The 21,746-nt window shown below is 37.2% G+C and overlaps 1 protein-coding gene across 2 annotated transcripts; it reads left to right on the top strand.

Annotated features, from left to right (window-relative positions):
- Window positions 1–1,269: 1,269 nt before the first annotated feature.
- On the top strand, window positions 1,270–18,957 carry abcb11b (ATP-binding cassette, sub-family B (MDR/TAP), member 11b). Of its 2 annotated transcripts, none has more exons than XM_055183331.2 (29): window positions 1,270–1,471; window positions 1,575–1,658; window positions 1,754–1,772; window positions 1,875–1,904; window positions 1,988–2,051; window positions 2,182–2,426; window positions 6,234–6,321; window positions 6,420–6,553; window positions 6,706–6,877; window positions 7,612–7,736; window positions 7,824–7,998; window positions 8,071–8,184; window positions 8,536–8,646; window positions 8,739–8,864; window positions 8,949–9,152; window positions 9,240–9,410; window positions 9,484–9,685; window positions 12,594–12,675; window positions 12,863–12,983; window positions 13,067–13,228; window positions 13,313–13,417; window positions 13,978–14,139; window positions 14,243–14,446; window positions 16,250–16,491; window positions 16,567–16,723; window positions 17,035–17,232; window positions 17,310–17,516; window positions 17,746–17,892; window positions 17,974–18,957. In XM_055183331.2, the coding sequence occupies exons 2-29, from the start codon at window positions 1,583–1,585 to the stop codon at window positions 18,172–18,174; spliced, it is 4,044 nt and encodes a 1,347-aa protein (XP_055039306.2). In that variant the 5' UTR covers window positions 1,270–1,471; window positions 1,575–1,582; the 3' UTR covers window positions 18,175–18,957. The 2 variants fall into 2 exon arrangements, with proteins under 2 accessions (XP_055039306.2, XP_055039307.2); XM_055183332.2 differs by having other exon boundaries at window positions 1,570–1,658.
- The last annotated feature ends 2,789 nt before the right edge of the window (window positions 18,958–21,746 follow it).

Below are 21,746 nucleotides of genomic sequence, written 5' to 3'. Positions count from 1 at the left end.
ACAGTGCTTCTATCAACTTAGAAAATGTGAAAAAGATCAACCCAGTAACTTGGTTTTGGTGAACCATTCTCTGCAAGCATTTGAAAAATAAAGATGTCAAAAGGCGATAATACCGCCCCTCAATCTGCACTATCCAACCATGGCAGTGCCATTTAGTGCATAGATCAACTCATTGCATTTTAAAGGACACACCCCAAAATGGCACATTTTCCCTCACATCTACAAAGTGGCAATTTTAACATGCTATAACAAATTATCTATATGGTATTTTAAGCTAAAACTTCACATACATACCCTGGGGATACAAAAGACTTATTTGACATCTTAAAAAAATCTTGTGAAATGTCCCCATTAACTACTAAATGTAGTGTCCAAAGTCATTATTTTATTTTTAATACCTTGATAACAGAGTTTGACAGTATCAAGTTTGATATAAACATTGAGTAGCAAAATACGTCACACACACAATTAATAAAGAAAAGTGAAGAATAAATGATTGAATATTACATTTTATAAAATACATTTATCACGAATTCTGTGTAATTAAAATAAATAAATAAATAAGGCTACTAACCAACAGCACTACTTTGTATAATTTAAAATGTTTTGTTTAATTACAATTTTAAGTTTTAGAACTGGGTTTTGTCATAAAAAAATTTTTTGGGGGGGGGGCGCAAAGGTACACATGGGGGGGCCGCATGCTGAAAAAGTTTGAGAACCACTGTTGTAAAGTAATTGCACACACTCCTCAGATGTACTTGACTATCACCCACATCATCATATTTATATTATTAACATAGGCTACAATATTACATTTTTTTGCAAGGTTTGTTTGTAATGCTCACAGGGGAAATAATAAAGTTCAAGTAACTTCCAAACAAAGTGCATGAAAGTTTAATTATGTTCCTGCAGGACAGAAACATGGTAAGGGCAATGACCTAACAAGCCTTTACCTTACTATAGTCTATCAGAGAAATCTGGTCACATTTAGACATCTACCATGGCCTGTAATATTATGGAAAATTGATATATTACATATAAAGTCACTATGGCTTGATCAGTTTCATCATAATTTAGTTATAGAAATAACAATTGCCCTTTATGACCATACACTTTAAAGACCCCGTGAACCATGTGGCTGAATAGTTCACTTTATTTTTTTGCTACAGTTATCTCGTGCCAGTGTTTGTATAAGGGGTTCATTCACCCTTTGTAGCAGAACAAACCTGCAGGACAGTTACCTTAACCAACCACCAAATTTAACTACACACATACTATACTGTTGGTAAAGACCGAGAGCTTTTCCAGTGCATATCACTCCAGTTCATTCTGGGAGCTCAATCCAGATTTCTTCAAGAACATGCCTGGATTTTAGGAGCATCCTGAGAAACTTTTTCACAGCAAGATAATCTTTTCAGCTGTACCAGATTTGGCACAGTTCCCTAAGAAGTGTCACATTTGGATCAAGCAGGTAGGTTTTGATTTGAGTTGAAATTTGAAACGATACATGTGATGATTTCTGTAACATTTGTCACTTTATTATGGCATACATTTCTTTACAATTTGGAGAATAGTGAAAACAATGCCAGGCACTGTAAAGCTGCGCAGCGTCAAGAAATTGGGACAAGAAAATGACAGCTATGAATTTTCAGATGAGGGTAAGCTAATCTTCTGTTTTAGTTTTGTAATCTTCAAATATATTGTCAAATAATTCATGAAACGCAGAGAATAATGAATGTTTTTTGTGTTACAGAAAAGAATGACGATTATATGTACGTTCGGTTTTTCAACCTATTCACATTTATTTACTGATAGTTTGTTTCTTTTACATTTTTATGTTTCTTTAACTAAATGTTTTTTTTTTTTTAATACAGGACAATGTCGTCGTCTAGCAAGGATAAGAAGTATGATACCTTTATCTTTTCATGATTGAAGTTGGTTGATTTCTCACTTCTTATCTGAGCAACACAAACTATTTCTTTTACAGGTCCAAAAATGGCAAAAAAGAAGAATCTGAAGAATCTGCCATTCGTGTTGGCTTCTTTCAACTGGTAATACTTCTCACCTAAAGTTTAATCATTCATAAGGAGAATAGACTATACCTTTAAATAATCTAAATTCATTAGGTACAATGTTTTGTGATTGTTCTATTTGAGGAATGATATTGTTCCTCTCCTGTAGTTTCGCTTTGCCAGTGGCAGAGAGATCTGTATGATGGTCTTGGGAAGTGTGTGCGCTGTTTTGCACGGTTCGGCCCAACCGCTGGTGCTGCTCGTGTTCGGCCTGCTGACCGACACCTTCATCGCCTATGACATTGAGCTCAATGAGCTTAAAGACCCAGAGAAAGAATGTCGGAATAACACCATTCAGTGGCGAAACCTGACAGAAGAAGAAAACTTGTCTCTAAACATGACCACAACATGCGGGTGAGAGAGTACGATAAAACAAGGTCAAATGTCACACACTTTTAGCACATTTTATTTCATTAGATAGTATCACTTTATTTTTCATATTCACGGCTACTAGTTTTAAATGGTAAGAACTTCATCCCCAAACAATAACATCCATCATGTATTACCAAGAAACAATACTTTTTGCAGCATTTATGTCCCCGAGTTTATAAATAAAAAATAATATATATTTTACTGTTTACTGTTAATGTTTGCTTATAATGCATTAAGTTAATTTAACAAGATTATTCACGGGTTTGCTTTAACATTTAATCAATGAGATAATATGATAATGAAGCATATTTGGGGGGAGTGCTTCGAGGACTCCCCTGTCTTTAACTGGGATAGATGTACTAGCTAAGAGTGATGCAACATGATCCCATGGAAAGTTGTGTTATAGTCACAAAAAATTTTATTAATTTATTTGTGTCCATGGCACGAAATTCTGCTTTTTTACGTGCCTTGAGCATGAATGTCTTTTTCGTGTCACTTTCTTTCGTGTTGAATTTTTATAAATAGTTTTTCATGTCTGTGGCACGATTTGGGGTTTGGTTTAGGATGTACTTTTATGTATTGGTTTCTACATGTTTTTTTTCCGAGTTTATAACTATTCTCGCCTGGAGTTGGGGTTAGAGTTGGGGTTTGGATGTCTAAAATTGTAACAAAAAGTGATCTAACCCAAAGCACCAATGGTAAAAAATAGGAAAAAAACAATGAGAAAACAATACATAAAATGACACGAAAAAGAAAATTGTCCCACGGTCACGAAAAACTATTTATAGAAATTTGTGCGACTGATGCGAGAAAAACATTTGTACTCAAGGCACGTAAATAACTATTTATAGAAATTTGTGCGACTGACACGAAAAAGTCATTCGTGCTCAAGGCACGTAAAAAACAATTTATAGAAATTTGTGTGACTGACACGAAAAAGACATTCGTGCTCAAGGCACGTAAAAAATATTTTTAGAAATTTGTGCGACTTAAACGAAAAAGGCATTTGTGCTTGAGGCACGTAAAAAAATTATAGAAATTAGTGTGACTGACATGAAAAAGACATTCGTGCTCAAGGTACGTAAAAAACTATTTCTAGAAATTTGTGCAACTGACACAACAAAGACATTCGTGCTCAAGGCACGTAAAAAACTATTTACAGAAATCCGTGTGACTGAGACGAAAAAGACATTCGTGCTCAAGGCACATAAAAACTATTTACAGAAATTTGTGTGACTGACACGAAGAAGACATTCGTGCTCAAGGCACGTAAAAAATATTTTTTGAAATTTGTGCGACTTACACGAAAAAGACATTCGTGCTCAAGGCACGTAAAAAATATTTTTTGAAATTTGTGCGACTTACACGAAAAAGACATTTGTGCTCAAGGCACGTAAAAAATATTTTTTGAAATTTGTGCGACTTACACGAAAAAGACATTCGTGCTCAAGGCACGTAAAAAACTATTATTTATAGAAATTTGTGTGACTTACATGAAAAAGACATTTGTGCTCGAGGCACGTAAAAAACTATTTACAGAAATTCGTGCGACTGACACGAAAAGACATTCATGCTCAAGGCACTTAAAAAACTATTTACAGAAATTTGTGCGACTGACACGAAAAAGTCATTCGTGCTCAAGGCACGTAAAAAACAATTATTTATAGAAATTTGTGTGACTGACACGAAAAAGACATTTGTGCTCAAGGCACGTAAAAAACTATTTACAGAAATTTGTGTGACTGACACGAAAAAGACATTCGTGCTCAAGGCACATAAAAACTATTTACAGAAATTTGTGTGACTGACACGAAGAAGACATTCGTGCTCAAGGCACGTAAAAAATATTTTTTGAAATTTGTGCGACTTACACGAAAAAGACATTCGTGCTCAAGGCACGTAAAAAACTATTATTTATAGAAATTTGTGTGACTTACATGAAAAAGACATTTGTGCTCGAGGCACGTAAAAAACTATTTACAGAAATTCGTGCGACTGACACGAAAAGACATTCGTGCTCGAGGCACGTAAAAAACTATTTATAGAAATTTGTGCGACTGACACGAAAAGACATTCGTGCTCAAGGCACTTAAAAAACTATTTAAAGAAATTTGTGCGACTGACACAAAAAAGACATTCATGCTTAAGGCACGTAAAAAAATATTTATAGAATTTCGTGCTAAGCAGACAAATAAATGAATCAAATATTTTGTGCCTATAACACGACTTTCCATGAGATCAGTATGGAGTGAGGCGATGGGGTGGAGGAGGGATGCTGCAAAAACTGTCACTAGACAGAGGCGAGGGACGGCTAAATATAGAGACCTCTTTGAGCTGATTGCTCCTCCCCAACATAGTTAAATAAGCTTAATTAAATAAAAAAGCAAAAGCATTTACACTCAAAAACACTGTAAAAATTTTGTATATGGGCTACTAATAACATAGTGTGAATAAATACATTAACACTAAGCCAATTGTATCATCACAGGTAATAATTTGTTAAAATATGCAGTGGCGGTCCTGGCTAGATTTACGCCCTGGGCGAACCATCCCTTGGCCGCCCCCAGAAAAAAAGAATTACCCCCAAATCCTGCCACCAACATGTATTATTTTATTATATATAATCTTAAATACAAAAAGGTAACAAGAACAGAGAAAAACAAGATAAATACATGTAATACAGTATATAAACACACACACACCTCATCAGACTCCACAACCATGTCTGTGGCGGTTGTGGAAGTATCTGACTCCTCATTTTGGCCAGTGGGTGCTCTAACTCAAAAATATTTCAGAAATGCCCCTGAATTTACAATTAATATACAATATGTAAGTTAGATACACTTACATCAAACATGCATCAGTTACCCAATTAAAATGACCATAACACACATTTTATTAGTTTATAGGATGTTAACAAATGCTAAGCATACACTACAAATTACTTAAAAAGCTATATCACTGTGTAGCTTACAAAATGGCATGTCAATTTTTATTAGAAGTTATTTAAGTTCACATATAGCGTATAGCAATAAAAAATGACACAGTCAGGAGGTCTGTGTGAGTTTGCACTTGTTGTGTTGCAAACACAAACTAGACTGTGTGTTGCCTATGGGTGAATTTAGTTGCATGACATGGTGCCTCAATTCTAATAGTTGCTAGTTCAGCAAAACTAAAACAAAACAAAAAACAGTCGTGTTCTGTGGCTAATAGCAACATATTAGCAAGAGAGCGAGGCTAATATAAATAACATTAGCTCGTAGAAATCGGCATACCTTTATCTTTTGCCCATTTTTCCTCATCTTCTTTTCTTATTTTTCTGATCTGGGCAACTTATGGCTTTTTTGGTCTTTTAATTTGATCCATGGCAGGATGATGATGAAGACTCGACATCATTAACTTTGCATTACATTTTGCCAACAACAACGTCCGTTCGCCCGTCAATCAACACGTAGATGACTCTACAGATTTTTTTTCTCACAAAATCCAATTGATAACATGTTCGTAGGTATATGGGTCTATGTTAATGGTGGTTTCCCCGCCCCTTTCTCCCGTGCCTCTTCTGACACGCACACAACCTGTGTATGACTCTCAGCACTAACTTGACATGGAAATGAGCGTTTGTCTAAAAAACCGCTTGGATTTTTTTTTTTTTTTTTGAGTGCGCTCGTGCGCCCTCACATAGATTGCGCCCTGGGCGTTCGCCCACATTGCCCATAGCAAAAACCGGCCCTGAAAATATGTCTACAAAAACGCATGTATTAATGATGGCATATTCTTCTATTTCAGGGTTTTGGACATTGAATATGAAATGACCAATTTTGCCTATTATTATGTTGGCATCGGGGCGGCCGTTTTTGTTCTTGGATACCTTCAAGTAAGTTTCCTTTTGTATTGTTTTCTTTGAGGGTGGTTTTTTTACCTTTACATGACCTTACAATATTGCTGAAGTAGTAAAACTGTGGTTTGGCCCAGATATCTCTGTGGGTAACTGCGGCGGCACGTCAGATTCAGAACATCAGGAAGATGTATTTCAGAAAGGTCATGAGGATGGAAATCGGTTGGTTTGACTGCACCTCTGTGGGGGAGCTCAACACACGCATGTCTGAGTACGTATACATCATGTGTGCATTGTGAAGAGTGCCATAAAATATATAACCGACTTGACTTCACTTTACACAATAAAACCTTCAACATTAACATAAAATAACTGCTGTTGTAGCTTCTCATGCCTGCCTCTGTATTATAATCTTGCCTATAGTGACATCAACAAGATAAATGACGCTATTGCGGATCAGGTGGGGATTTTCATCCAGCGATTCACCACATTTGTGTGTGGTTTCCTCTTGGGCTTTTTGAGGGGCTGGAAGCTAACGCTGGTTATTGTCTCAGTGTCTCCTCTGATCGGGATCGGAGCTGCTCTCATGGCTCTGGTGAGAAATAACATGTGCTAGAAACATGAGTATAAGTTAGGATCAGAAAGAAATATGAGTGTATGTAAACATGTACACCTTCACACCAAAGGAGTTCATATTAGTACCTCAGATATTAGGGGTGGAACGGTACACAGAAGTCACGGTTCGGTTCGTACCTCGGTTCAGACATCACGGTTCGGTTCAATTTTGGTACAATGGAGGGAAAAGCAAAACAAAGTAAATATAGTCCCCTTGGTTACTTTCAATAGCAGAAGACTATTTTCGGGCAGTGCGTATTATCACTACGCCTCCTGCAGCCATGTTACAGCAGCAAAGTCCTTGATTATTACGCCAGTTTAAGAGTATAGTTCCTAGCAGTATCTGCCTGGAAGGTCCCAACTTTTGATTTTCCGTCTGTCTCGGTGCACGGTGTAACTGCAGAAGAGTCAAGTTTCAAATAGGAAAATATTAAAAACTTTTTAGTTATGTTTTAGCGTGATGCTAATGGTCTAATCAGATTCAATGGATTGAGCTAAGCTATGCTAAAAGTGCTAGCACCAGACCCGGAAATCAGCTGAATGGATTTCAAAACGGTAAAAATCAAATGTTGAACTCTAGAGGAGCTGGAAAATTAGCTTTTTTTTTTTTTAAAGTGGAGAGTCCCTTTAAATAGGGCTACACATGGATCATTGTCTATATTCGTATTGAGATGCTTATATTTTGACATTAACTGTTAACATGTGCTTGCCCAGTTTGTGGCAAAACTAACAGGAAGGGAACTGCAGGCGTATGCTAAAGCAGGTGCAGTGGCCGATGAGGTTTTGTCCTCTATACGAACAGTGGCAGCATTTGGCGGGGAAAGGAAAGAGGTGGAGAGGTACCTTACACTCATCTTTATACCTTTCATACAGTTAATTGTAATCGTGTGCTGTATATTACCTTTTTCTCGTATTTCTTTCTGCAGGTATGATCGTAATCTGATCTCTGCCCAGCAATGGGGCATCAGGAAAGGTCTGATAATGGGCTTCTTCACAGGCTACATGTGGTTTATCATCTTCCTCTGTTATGCATTGGCGTTCTGGTATGGATCCAGCCTAGTGCTAAATAGTCAAGAGTACAGTCCAGGAACATTACTACAGGTAAACACTTGTTTGGATTTCCTCAAAACCGTCTGCGTGTAAGCAATCACATGTGTTTTGCGTGTACTTCAGGTGTTTTTTGGAGTGCTCATTGCTGCTATAAATCTGGGCCAAGCATCTTCTTGTCTGGAGGCGTTTGCTGCTGGAAGAGGAGCTGCTACCATTATCTTTGAGACCATAGATCGCGTAAGAATCCCACACACGTACTGAAAACACGTACAAAAAACTGGATTGATGTTATAAACATAATTAGGTGTCATATACTGTACAGTGGTGTCTAAAATTTGGAGGCAAAATAATACATATAATAGCAAGGCCTCTTGGACCACTCTCTATGCAAAAAGAACAACCCTAAAAGATAGCAGACCACACAAAGATGGCAAAAAAGTGTAAGAAAATTTAAAAGTTAAAAGACTCTCTGCAAACTAAATAGAAGAGAATATAAGAAAACAGCTGTATTATTGCATGTCTGACACCACAATCTATACGAGACCTTCTCATGGTGATGGATTGAGAAGAATATTGTCTGATTTTCAGGAACCAGAGATTGACTGTTTCTCTGAAGCTGGATATAAGTTAGATAAAGTAAAGGGAGATTTGGAGTTTCATAATGTGACATTTCACTATCCATCCAGACCTGAAGTAAAGGTAACATTTATTCACACCAATACAGTCCCATCTGCTCTTTCACCGTCTGGTCCAGATGGCTCTCTGCAACTCTTCTCACCTCCTTTTCACAGATCTTAGATCAGCTCAGTTTACAAGTCAAGTCAGGAGAAACAACGGCATTTGTGGGTCCCAGTGGTGCCGGCAAGAGCACGACTGTCCAGCTCATCCAACGCTTTTATGATCCGAAAGAAGGCATGGTATGAAAACTCACTTCTGCTTGACATATAATTGATGCATACAAGAAGTCGTTGACCTGTATGGGTTTTTGTTTTTCAAATCAGGTTACATTAGATGGTCATGATATCCGAGGTCTGAACATCCAATGGCTTCGATTTCTGATTGGAATTGTGGAACAGGAGCCGGTTCTGTTTGCGACCACCATTGCTGAAAACATTCGGTATGGGCGGCCCGGGGTCTCGACCGATGACATTATCAATGCAGCCAAAGAGGCCAATGCTTACAACTTCATCATGGACTTACCACAGGCAGGAGACCACCTTACATGTAAAAACATCTTTAAAAGGACCATTTTGAATGTTAGAACTTGTTTTCTGTAAATCTGCTCTTTTTAGAAATTTGACACTTTGGTAGGCGAGGGTGGAGGCCAGATGAGTGGCGGGCAGAAACAACGAATCGCAATAGCCCGAGCGCTGGTGAGGAATCCCAGAATCCTCCTTCTGGACATGGCCACATCTGCTCTGGACAATGAGAGTGAAGCTGTCGTACAGGAGGCTTTGGACAAGGTCAGCATCACAATCAAACATGTAAACAGATGCGGATGAATGTGAATTTAGACTAGTCAATCCTCTGTTGAAGGTCCGATTGGGTCGCACCACCATCTCTATCGCTCACCGCTTATCGACTATAAAAAATGCAGACGTGATCGTGGGATTTGAGCACGGCCGTGCTGTGGAACGTGGAAAACACGATGAGCTGTTGGAAAGGAAAGGTGTCTACTTCACACTGGTTACTCTTCAGAGCCAAGGAGACAAAGCACTCAACCAGAAAGCCAAACAAGGTAAATCCCTCTTGCTCCTCAGCTTTTGGTCCTCGAGGTAAAGCCGTTTCACATGAATCGTGTCAATGTTCTCCGATACATTGAACTCTGTGGATCGAAAGCTACAATGTTTAACAAATGTCAACTTTGACCTTGTTTGCCACTTTCGAGGCTTATAACTGGACAATTTGTATCTGTCCTTGCACTGACTGAACCGACTTTAAGCCCAATTTTGTAATTTGTACCTCACAAATTATATCTTTTAGGGGTTCTCAAATTATATCTTTTAGGGGTATCAGCCAGGGGGTTTCAAACTTTTTTGTCACCCCCTTGACCTAAATGATTTAGTAAAAGTACCTTCTGATATTTTAAGTAAATATTTCAATAATTTAATCATTTTAGATAGCAAATCAAATTTATAAATACATCTTGAATGCCTTATTTTCTCTATTTAACATCTTGTATAAATTGTTAAAGTCCTTTTTTTTAAAGTCCAACTTTACTTCCATATTTTTATGTATTTCCCAATGAAACAGAATCTCAAAGTGAAGAATAGTGGGTGTGGTTTGTGTTTCCCACTGTGAATTGATTGGATATCGGAAAGTAGGCATTTTATGCAGAAATAGAACTCGCAGCAGACTAACAGTTGATGGGGGCGGGGTTAACGGATGCTGACATCATCAGAGAAGAATCACCATAAAGGGCCATTCACATTATAACGATAACTATAACGTTAACTATAACTGTCCGTTCACACCAGCCGCGGTAGAGGCGCCAAAAATGCACTATTCACGCGTAGGATGCTTGAACATTTTGAGTTTACTCACTTCATTCGCGCGGGAAATTCTAGCCATTCGAGACATTCACGTGGAAATTCGCGTCATGGGAGGGGATTCTTAGACTCCGCTCGCTCCCTGTAATCACGTTAACTCCTGATTAGTTAACGTGCCGTGAATTTCTACCAAAGTTCAGAATTTTTAACTCGCGTGTTTTCCGCGCCATTCGCATCGTGCCATTCGCGCACATCGCACAGCAGGATGCCTATTTGCGTCTTTGCATTGACTTAACATGTAAATCACATAACGATAACTATATTAGCGTCCACATCACTGGACAATAATGATAACTTTATGCGAATTTGCTCATGTGTCCGTACTTGCTCAAATCACTAACCTTTAATGGCATTAACTAATACTGTATATTGCTTGTAATAAAAACTTTTGCAATTGTTTATATGTCACTGAATATGTAAATATGTTGTTCTTGTTGCATTTACACAGCGGGTAACCAGCAGATGTCCTCAACACGCTGCATTTTGCGTAACTAAACAGTGAATCTAGTAGTTTGTGCAATAATATCTTACCTTTTGGTGTAGTCAATGTGGTAGTAAAAAGCGCTGGATACCTGAAGTAATTTTATGTTATAAACCTCAGCAATGAGCTTCTCCACTGTCATTTCAAGTGCGCGTGCACTTGAAGTTCAAATAGATTGATTGGCTGGAGTTTATCGTTCATCAGGTGGGGAAAAAAGCTCAGAAAGTGATCCCAATGATTTCATTCATTGTATCGTTATAGTTGTGGTGTGAACTCTGCTATTCTCTTTAATATAAAAAAATTTAAACTTTATTTTTTTATAGTAGTTATCTTTATAATGGGAACGGCCCTTAAAGGAATATTCCATTTTCTTAAAAGAAAAATCCAGATAATTTACTCACCACCATGTCATCCAAAATGTTGATGTCTTTCTTTGTTCAGTCGAGAAGAAATTATGTTTTTTGAGGAAAACATTGCAGGATTTTTCTCATTTTAATGGACTTTAATAGAGCCCAACATATAATACTTAACTCATCACTTAACAGTTTTTTTAAACTTAACAGAGTTTCAAAGGTCTACAAACAATCCCAAACGAGGCATAAGGGTCTTATCTAGCGAAACGATTGTCATTTTTGACAAGAAAAAGAAAAATGCTCTTTTAAACCACAACTTTTCGTCTAGGTCCGGTCCTGCGCAACGTAACGTAAATGCGTAGTGACGTAGGGAGGTCACGTGTTACATATATAAAACGCAAATTTGCGGACCATTGTAAACAATAAACTGACACAAAGACATTAATTAGTATCAGTTGACATACAACAACGTAGGAACGGTCCTCTCTCAACAAACTTGTAAACACTGGGGCGGAGTTTCGCGTTCGTTCTCTGTGACCTCTTGACGTGATGACGTATTGCGTGGGGTCACGCTGGCGCATCACGACTGGATCTAGACGAGAAGTTGTGGTTTAAAAGTGGATATTTTTTATTTTTCTCGTCAAAAAATGACAATCGTTTTGCTAGATAAGACCCTTATGCCTCGTTTGGGATCGTTTATAGACCTTTGAAACTCTGTTGAAAAAAACTGTTAAGTGTTGAGTTAAGTATTAAATGTTGGGCTCTATTAAAGTCCATTAAAATGAGAAAAATCCTGCAATGTTTTCCTCAAAAAACATAATTTCTTCCCGACTGAACAAAGAAAGACATCAACATTTTGGATGACATGATGGTGGTGAGTGGATTGTCTGGATTTTTCTTTTGAGAAAATGGAATATTCCTTTAAGAGTATTATGTTTTCAGCTTTTATTTTTTTTGTGTTTATTAGACTAAAAATAATGACCCACCAGATAAATTGTGTATAATGAACAGTGCAATATTGTTTTAAAAATAAGAATTGTCAGTTTTGATTTCATGGGGACATTCTGATCTTTTATTGTAATCCAATGTTAGTTCGGCCTTCTGAAGCTCAGATACAAATGTAAAATCATTTATCAATCTGCAAAATATTTCAGATTAAGGTCAACATGATGACTGACACCTCGCCTTTAATCCTATTTTAATACATTATTATGCAAATAAAGAATCAAATAAAATTTTCAGTTTTCCACTGATTCTTCTCAGAAATGGAGGAAGCTATGAGCAGTGATCCAGATGCAGAGAAGAAGAGCCTCAATAGAGCAGGAAGTTATCGTAAGAGCTTGAGGTAAACGTAAATAAAAATGCATTTCTTCCTTACATTTGTGCCATTTGCACTTCAAAAGCAAATTACAGTGCATTCAGGCTTTTTACGTTTCTTCAATAGATGCACTTTCTAAGATTCAAACCCATAACTGTGGTGTCGCTAGCACTTCTTCATCTCTTCACTTTCCCCCCTTATCTTTACAATTCAGGGCCGCTGTTCACCAAAGATCTCGATCTCAGTTGTCAAACATTATACCAGAATCCTCCATGGCTATTGCTGGAGAGTTGGGTCCTCGCTCGTACTCTGAAACCCGTGTTCCCGATCTCAAGGTTAGCATTCAACAACACACCACGATATCATTTAATATTACAGACGACCACGTGAGCATCTGTTTGTATCTGTGACTATAAAGGACATACTCCCTGATGATGAGGAGGTTGAACCAGCACCCGTGACCCGTATACTTAAATATAACATCCCTGAATGGCCCTACATGCTCTTTGGAAGCATTGGAGCGGCTGTGAACGGAGGGGTGAACCCGGTATATTCTCTCCTCTTTAGTCAGATCCTGGCGGTGAGTCTTTGTTGTACTTTTCTCATCTCTTCTGCTCAGTTTAGACATCTTCAGGTGTGTGATTTTTATCTGTGTCCCTTCTAGACCTTCTCTATGCCTGATCCTGTTGAGCAGAGGAGGGAAATCGATGGGATCTGTCTGTTCTTTGTGTTTGTTGGTGTGATTTCGTTTTTCACACAAATGTTACAGGTATGTCTTCTCAAGATAGTTATTTGAAAGGGATAGTTCATCCACATAGGATTTATTCACCATTATGCCATCTCAGATACAGTATGACTATACTTTCTACATGAAGTCACAATGTTATTTTTTATATGGGGGTCAACATGGTGAAGCTCCAAAAAGCACATCCATCCATCATTAAATTAATTTAAATGAATCTAGAGGGTTAATAAATGTCTTCTAAAAAAAAAACACAATAGTTTTTTTTGTGATGTTTTATCTTATTTAGTGATCAATACATTGCATATCCATGAAAGCATACAGATTAGCACAGTAAGTTTTAATATGGTGGCATGTTGATAACGCCAAATCTCATTGGATCTTGTGTGTCATGTGACCAAACATGCATATGATAACTAGGCATGAGATACACAATAACCATTGAGTTAAAAATCACTAAGTTTTTGTTCATGTACAACTGAGACCTATTTCTTTAAAGGGCCCATATTATACAAAATCCACTTATACAATGTGTTTGGACATAAATGTGTGCTGGTAGTGTGTGAACTTAAAAACTTTTTTTTTAGGGTTATTCATTTTCTAAATCTGGGGAGTTGCTAACTCGCCGATTGAGGCGACTGGGTTTCCATGCGATGTTGGGTCAGGAGATCGGTTGGTTTGATGACCATAAAAACAGCCCAGGTGCTCTGACCACAAGACTTGCCACAGACGCCTCACAAGTTCAAGGAGTGAGTAAAAATTATTAGCATTGACTTGTCAAACTGATTCTTCATTACAAATTTCAAAATGAGGCTGAATTGCAGTAAAACTCTGACCGTTCCATCATCCCAGGCCACAGGTTCTCAGATCGGCATGATCGTGAATTCTATGACCAACATCGGTGTGGCCATTATCATCTCCTTTTACTTTAGCTGGAAGCTCACGCTGGTCATCCTATGCTTCTTGCCCTTCCTGGCTCTCTCTGGAGCATTTCAGGCTAAGATGCTCACCGGATTCGCAAAGCAGGACAAAGAGGCCATGGAGGTGGCAGGGCAGGTGAACCCACACTGACCTGCACTGCAAATAATGACTTTCTTAGTTAGTATTTTTGTCTTGTTTTCAGGAAAAATATCAAAAAATTCTTCAATTAAGATGTATTTTCTTGATGAGCAAAATGACATAGGAAAAAAAGTCTAGTTTGTAGACAAAAAATATAAACTTTAAGGGGCGGTTTCCCGGACAGGGATTAGACTAGTCCTAGACTAAAATAAATAAAAGAGTTGTCCAAACTCAAAACAACTTGCACTGGCATATCTTAAAATACATCAGTGCCCTTTGTTTTGGCTCAAAATGCACATAAGTAATGTTTTTAGTAAGGTATGTTTGTTAAAACAAGTTATATTTCCCAATTAAACTCAGGTCTAGTCCTGGCTTAAGATAATCCCTGTCCGGGAAACCGCCCCTAAAGGATTAGTCAATTTTCTTAAAAAAAATAACAGATAATTTACTCACCACCATGTCATCCAAAATGTTGATGTCTTTCTTTGTTCAGTCGAGAAGAAATTATGTTTTTTGAGAAAAACATTCCAGGATTTTTCTTATTTTAATGGACTTTAATGGACCCCAACACTTAACACTTAACTCAACACTTAACAGGTTTTTTAATAGAGTTTCAAAGGACTTTAAAAGATCCCAAACGAGGCATAAGGGTCTTATCTAACGAAACGATTGTCATTTTTGACAAGAAAAATAAAAAATATGCACTTTTAAACCACAACTTCTCGACTTCCTTCTTTTGTGTGACGCGCCAGCGCGACCTCACGTAATACGTCATCACATCAAGAGGTCACGGATGATGTTTCGAAACTCCACCCCAGTGTTTACAAGTGTGGAGAAAGAGTACCGTTCCGACGTTGTTGTATGTGGAATGATACTAATTAATGTTTTTGTGTCAGTTTAATGTTTAAAATGGTCTGCAAATGTGCGTTTCATATATGTAACACGTGACCTTTCCATGTCATTACGCAATAATGTGAGGTCGCACTTGCGCGTCACAGATAGACGAGAAGTTGTAATTTTTTATTTTTCTTGTCAAAAATGACAATCGTTTCGCTAGATAAGACTCTGATGCCTCGTTTGAGATCATTTACAGTCCTCTGAAAGTGCAATTTTAAACTGCATTAAAACTGTTAAGTGTTGGGGTCCATTAAAGTCCATTAAAATGAGAAAAATCCTGGAATGTTTTCCTTAAAAAACATAACTTCTTCTCGACTGAACAAAGAAAGACATCAACATTTTGGATGACATGGTGGTGAGTAAATTATCTGGATTTTTTTTAAGAAAATTGACTAATCCTTTAAGTAAATTAGTGCTTAAAACAAGCAAAAATAAATCTGCCAATGGAATAAGATAATTGTTCTTGAAATTAGTGTACTTTTTTTAATAAACACTTAATTCAAGAAATTTTTTCTTATTTCACTGGCAGATTTTTTGCTTGTTTTAAGCACAAATTCTCTTCAATTTTATATTTTTTTTGTCTAAAAACTAGACTTATTTTCCTAGGTCACCAAAAAAATGTATTCATTTTTTATATTTTTACTCAAAACAAGACAAAAATAATACGCAAGAAAGTAATTTTTTACTGTGTGGTGTAAAATGGCTAACTTGTATCATACTGTAAAATACACACTGTAAACCCAAACAGTACCATGTACTCAACTGTACTCAAACCTGTTAAGTTTATTCAACTTAAAAATGTTGAGTTGGTTTACTTCAATGTTTTTAGGTTATCGGTTTCCAGAAAAGTTTTGAGTACTCTGAAGTTGTCGTGCATTTGAATGCCTTTCTCTCTGTGTGTAGATATCTGGGGAGGCTTTGAATAACATCCGCACCATCGCCGGCCTAGGGAAAGAGCGTGATTTCGTGGACATGTACGAGGCGCAGTTGGAAGCCCCGTACCGTGCGGCAAAAAAGAAGGCTAACGTTTATGGCGTCTGTTACGGTTTTGCCCAGTGCGTGGTCTTTATGGCAAATTCTGCATCCTATCGGTTTGGTGGATACCTGGTGCGCCAAGAGGGGCTACACTTCAGCATGGTTTTCAGGTAGGATGTACACCAAACAGGACATTGGTGATTTACATAGTGTGGAGTTTCTAAGAGTTGTTTCTGTCACCGCAGAGTGATTTCAGCCATCGTAACCAGTGGAACGGCTTTGGGTCGAGCCTCATCATATACACCAGACTACGCCAAAGCCAAGATCTCCGCTGCACGATTCTTCAAGCTGCTCGACCGCGTTCCCAAAATTAGCGTCTACAGCGATGAAGGAGAAAAATGGGTAATTCAATATATATATATATATATATATATATATATATATATATATATATATATATATATATATATATATATATATATATATATATATATATATATATATATATATTTATTTATTTATTTATTTATTTATTTATTTTTTTTAATATCCTCAATGTTAGTCAAGAGATAGAGAAGACCTTGCTCTAAAAGGCAGTTGTACAAAAAGTCTTATCAGAAGAAAGTTGACTATTGACTTTATTCATAAGTCTCCTACAAGACAGAGGAAGTATAGTTGTTTTCTTGAATTCTCAGTTGCGTTTTCTCTTTCAGGATAATTTTAAAGGGGACATTGAGTTCGTAGACTGCAAGTTCACGTACCCATCCAGGCCGGATATTCAGGTTCTGAATGGGTTGAATGTAAGCGTCAAGCCTGGCCAAACTTTGGCCTTTGTGGGCAGCAGTGGTTGTGGTAAGAGCACCAGCGTTCAACTCCTGGAAAGATTTTATGATCCTGATAAAGGACACGTGGTAAGACATCTCACGGCATTAGCTGACAGTGAATAAAATCCTTCCCTTGATTCTAACAGTTTCCCTTTATTGGTTAGCGCATCGATGGGCACGAATCCAGTCGGATCAACGCCGCTTTCCTCCGCTCTAAGATCGGCATCGTCTCCCAGGAGCCGATTTTATTTGACTGCAGTATTGCTGAGAACATCCGTTACGGAGATAACCAGCGAGAGCTCAGTATGGATGATGTCATATCAGCAGCCAAAAAGGCTCAGCTCCATGATTTTGTGATGTCACTTCCTGAGGTACAGAATTACAAGGGTTGGGTAAAATATGAAAAAAAATGGTTTACAATAATCTAGAAAATGTTCATATTTGACTCAAACATGGATTGAAATAAAAATACTTTGCTATATTAATTCTCATCTATATGCTTTTGCATTAAAAATAAATATTAAAATAATGAGTAGCTCAGATGCGAAAGCCCCTAAATGCCACTTCAAAAATAATCGTTTCTATTTTTCCGTAATGCAGAAATACAACACTAACGTTGGTTCCCAAGGCTCCCAGCTCTCCCGGGGGCAAAAGCAACGCATTGCCATCGCTCGGGCAATCATACGAGACCCCAAAATACTCTTGCTGGATGAGGCCACTTCAGCACTGGACACTGAAAGTGAAAAGGTAAGCGTGACAGCATAAACTAGAGATCTTTATTAGTCTTTTTGAGACCCTAAAACTGTGTTTGTTTGTATCGCATGTCAGACTGTACAGGAAGCTTTGGATAAAGCACGAGAAGGCAGAACTTGCATCGTCATTGCTCACCGGCTTTCTACAATTCAGAACTCTGACATCATAGCTGTGATGTCACGGGGCTACGTCATCGAGAAGGGTACTCATGACTACCTCATGGGCCTTAAGGGAGCTTACTACAAACTCGTCACAACTGGAGCACCCATCAGCTAGTCTCATTGATGAGGATATACAGGATTCAGAACCGAGGGGTGCGTTTTCCAAAAGCAACTGTGGTCACAAGTTCTGTCGTGACCAATAAAGTTCAATGGTAAAAACGACTATTAGTTAGCTAACGATGCTTTTGGGAAACATAACCCGGAATGATGTACATCTTCTAATGATAGACTAATATATATGCTAGATTTGGTTGATATACCTTGCCTGTTTGGCACAGAAATTTTTATTTAAATTTTGAGTAAATCCTGTAAAATTATTTAATTTATATCATTATTTTTCAGTAAAATGATTATGTGATCTGAATGACTTTGTACTTGGCTTATGTGAATGAGGTTATGCCATTTACAATTAACAGCGTGTTAATGGAGTTACAATTTAAAAACATAAATATATTTGGTATACTTTATGTACATTAAAACACAAAGGAATTAAAATGTTTTTTTAAATAATAAAATCGAAATTAACATCTAAATCTGAAAACAAGGGAATATGTTAACCAATCTGTGAAAAATATTTTTTTATTGTTTAAAACAAAAATCATCCTACATGATGTAAAGAACAATCAGTGAAAATATACCCTTGATATCTTTAATATTGACTGAGTGAGGCCACATCAAAAATTGTAATCAAACTTTTATGCTCCTAATCTCATAGCTTGGATTTGACAGACAGGGTCACAAATTAAAAACAAGAACTTGCACGTTTGTATTCATTGCCAAATGAATGTATTTATGTATTGTTGTGTAAAGCATTTATGAATAAAACAATACTCTTAGACTGCCGAGTCAGACTCAATACATGACAAAGTTTGGAGAAAATCTGTGAGTTCATGGGATTGACCCCCAAGGAATACACATACTGATAAAATGCACTGTAAGTTTGCTTTTGATAAATGCAAGACAAGCAGCTGTCAATTTTTAGCAAAGGACACCAATTCCAGTTGGCTAATTCTTATGAATTTTTACAAAGTTCATTGTACAAAAACTTATGATTATTATCATTTTTAAACATTTCAAACCATGAAACCCCACCCTTAACCCCAAAATCAGAGGAGCAAAAGCAAATTGTACAAAACTAATTAAAGGGATAGTTCAACCAAAAATTTAATTTCTGTCAAAGATTATGGGGGTCCCCTAGCAAAGCCCACCCACTCGGCCAAGCCTCCGTCATCATAGGGTCGCTGTGATTTCATAAGGCAAGATGTGATCCTTGATCAACATTTTTTTATTTTAATGTTTTAATCAAAGCATCCCGAATTTACCCTTAAATCAAACCCTAACCATTTGTTACACCTCAAATTACTGTGTAATAATAGTTTTTTAAAAAAAATTTTAAAAGCCCCTAACCCAATCCTAAATCTAAAGTGTGAGGCACACTTGAGAGTTTACATTTATTTCAGACAGAAATCTTTTAGATTAGTTTATTGCGAAATTGGGACAAATAATGGACAGTTTCGCTTTGTGGTAGGGCAGCACAAGAATTTTAGATTCAGGTAGTATTTTAATACAAACCCTTAATTTATATTTTTGTGCTTTATAGGGGGTCCCTCAATGCTTATAGGAGGTCCGGGACCACACCAGTCCCCCCCATCAATTTTAACAATGATTTACTCATCCTCATGTTGTTCTAAACCTGTATGAGTTTCTCTATTCTGTTCAATACATAGTTGACGGTACCATTGACTTCCATATTATTTGTTTTTCCTTCTATGGAAGTCAGTGGGTATCGTCAACTGTTTGGCTACCATCATTTAAAAAAATCTTCTGTATTCAACAAAAGAAGGAAACTCGTTTAGGTTTATAAGGGGGAATAAATGACAAACTTTTCATTTTGGGGGAACTATCCCTTTAATATGAATAAGGCACCTCGTAAAATATGTACGAATTGCCACTGCATTGTGAATACATCTACTAGGAAGAAACATTTACTTGCTTGTTATTGTACAATAGATGTAGAATAACCTTAAAGGCCGACACTCCACTTTTTTGGAAAATATGCTCATTTTCCAGCTCACCTAGGGTTAAACACCTGATTTTCACTGTTCTGGAATCCATTCTGTTTTGGATCTCTGGGTCTGGCGCCAGCACCTTCAGCATAGCTTTTAATATCATTGTGGCTCGTGCAGTCATGTTACGGCAGCAAAGTTCTTGATTATTACGCCAGAATGAGAGTATAGTTCCTAGACATATCTGCCTAGAAAATCGCAGCTTTTAGTTTTCCGTCTGTCTTTATACACGACAGAAGAGTCAAGTTTTAAATAGGAAAAATATCAACACTCTTTGGTTATTTTTTAGCGCAATGCTAATGGTCTAATCAGATTCAATGGATTATGCTAAGCTATGCTAAAAGTGGTACCGCCAGACCCAGAGATCAGCTGAAAGGATTCCAAAACTTTGAAAATCAAGTGTTTAACACTTAGCGGAGCTGAAAATTAGCATCCTTTTTTAAGTGGAGTGTCACTTTAATATCAATGAATAATAAAATGAAACATGAATTGCCAAGGTAGCAGCTCATTTATTCATTAAACATCAAGCTTATTCATCAATAGACATTAAATCATTCAGTATTTGGTCTTGATACAAACTCAACTATTTAAAGGAACAGTATGTAGGACTGTGGCCAAAACTATTGCAATCACAAAACTTGTGGCTAAAACTGGTACTGCAATCACACAACTGGTGGCCAATACACAAAATGACAACATCAGTTGAGGGCTGCAACTGCAATTTATAAAATGACAATATCCTGGCCAGACCACTGTTGTCAGTGATATAAGTATTTGAAATGAAAGTTATTTCTTATTGTCTAGTGACATATCAGGGCCATTTTATGATTAATTGATATAAATTTCTTACATACTGTTCCTTTAAAAATCTGTTGGTACAATAAAAATTAATAGGAAAAAAAATTAAATGTGATATTTTACTGTAAAAAAAAGTTGGATCAACTTAAAAAATAAGTTACCAGGTTGCCTTAAAATTAAAACAAAAACAAAAAAATATTACACAACTTTTTGGATCTACTAACAAACTTATATTTGTAAGTTAAATTAACCCAAAATTTAAAGCAACCAGGTAACTTACTTTTTTAAGTTGAACCAACAAATCTTTTTTACAGTGCAGTTAATGTTATCTGCTGTTCTCTGTGCAGTTCAAACATGTCTCTCTGGAGTAGCAACTGGTCTAAAATATGACTGGTTTCATCAAAAAATCTTTCTATGCTTCTGATATTCTGCGCTGATAAAATCCGAGTCATGACCGCAGTGGCAATAGCCTGCGATTGACAGTTGTTATGGACCACTCGGTGTCGAACCTTCATGCCAGGCTCAAGGATTAAAAATCCTGCCCGAACAGGAGGTCCTTGCACGGTTGTCCGCTCCTTCACATTATTCCTCAGGTAAGCCGTGTACAGCTGTATTATTCGGGCAAGGCCCGTCCTGTAAGAGAGCCTCAGAGATTCAGCTGTGCCTTTAGGTACCGATGCCAAACGGATCCCATGGATCCTCATATGCAGGTGGACGGCTGCTCCGTTGATCCACTGCTTAACACCGGAAGTGTTCAGGTCAT

This window comes from Misgurnus anguillicaudatus, chromosome 14 (assembly GCF_027580225.2).
Source record: "Misgurnus anguillicaudatus chromosome 14, ASM2758022v2, whole genome shotgun sequence".
Lineage (NCBI taxonomy): Eukaryota > Metazoa > Chordata > Actinopteri > Cypriniformes > Cobitidae > Misgurnus > Misgurnus anguillicaudatus.
Note: the sequence above shows the minus strand (reverse complement) of the source record. Positions and strands in the feature narration are given on the sequence as shown.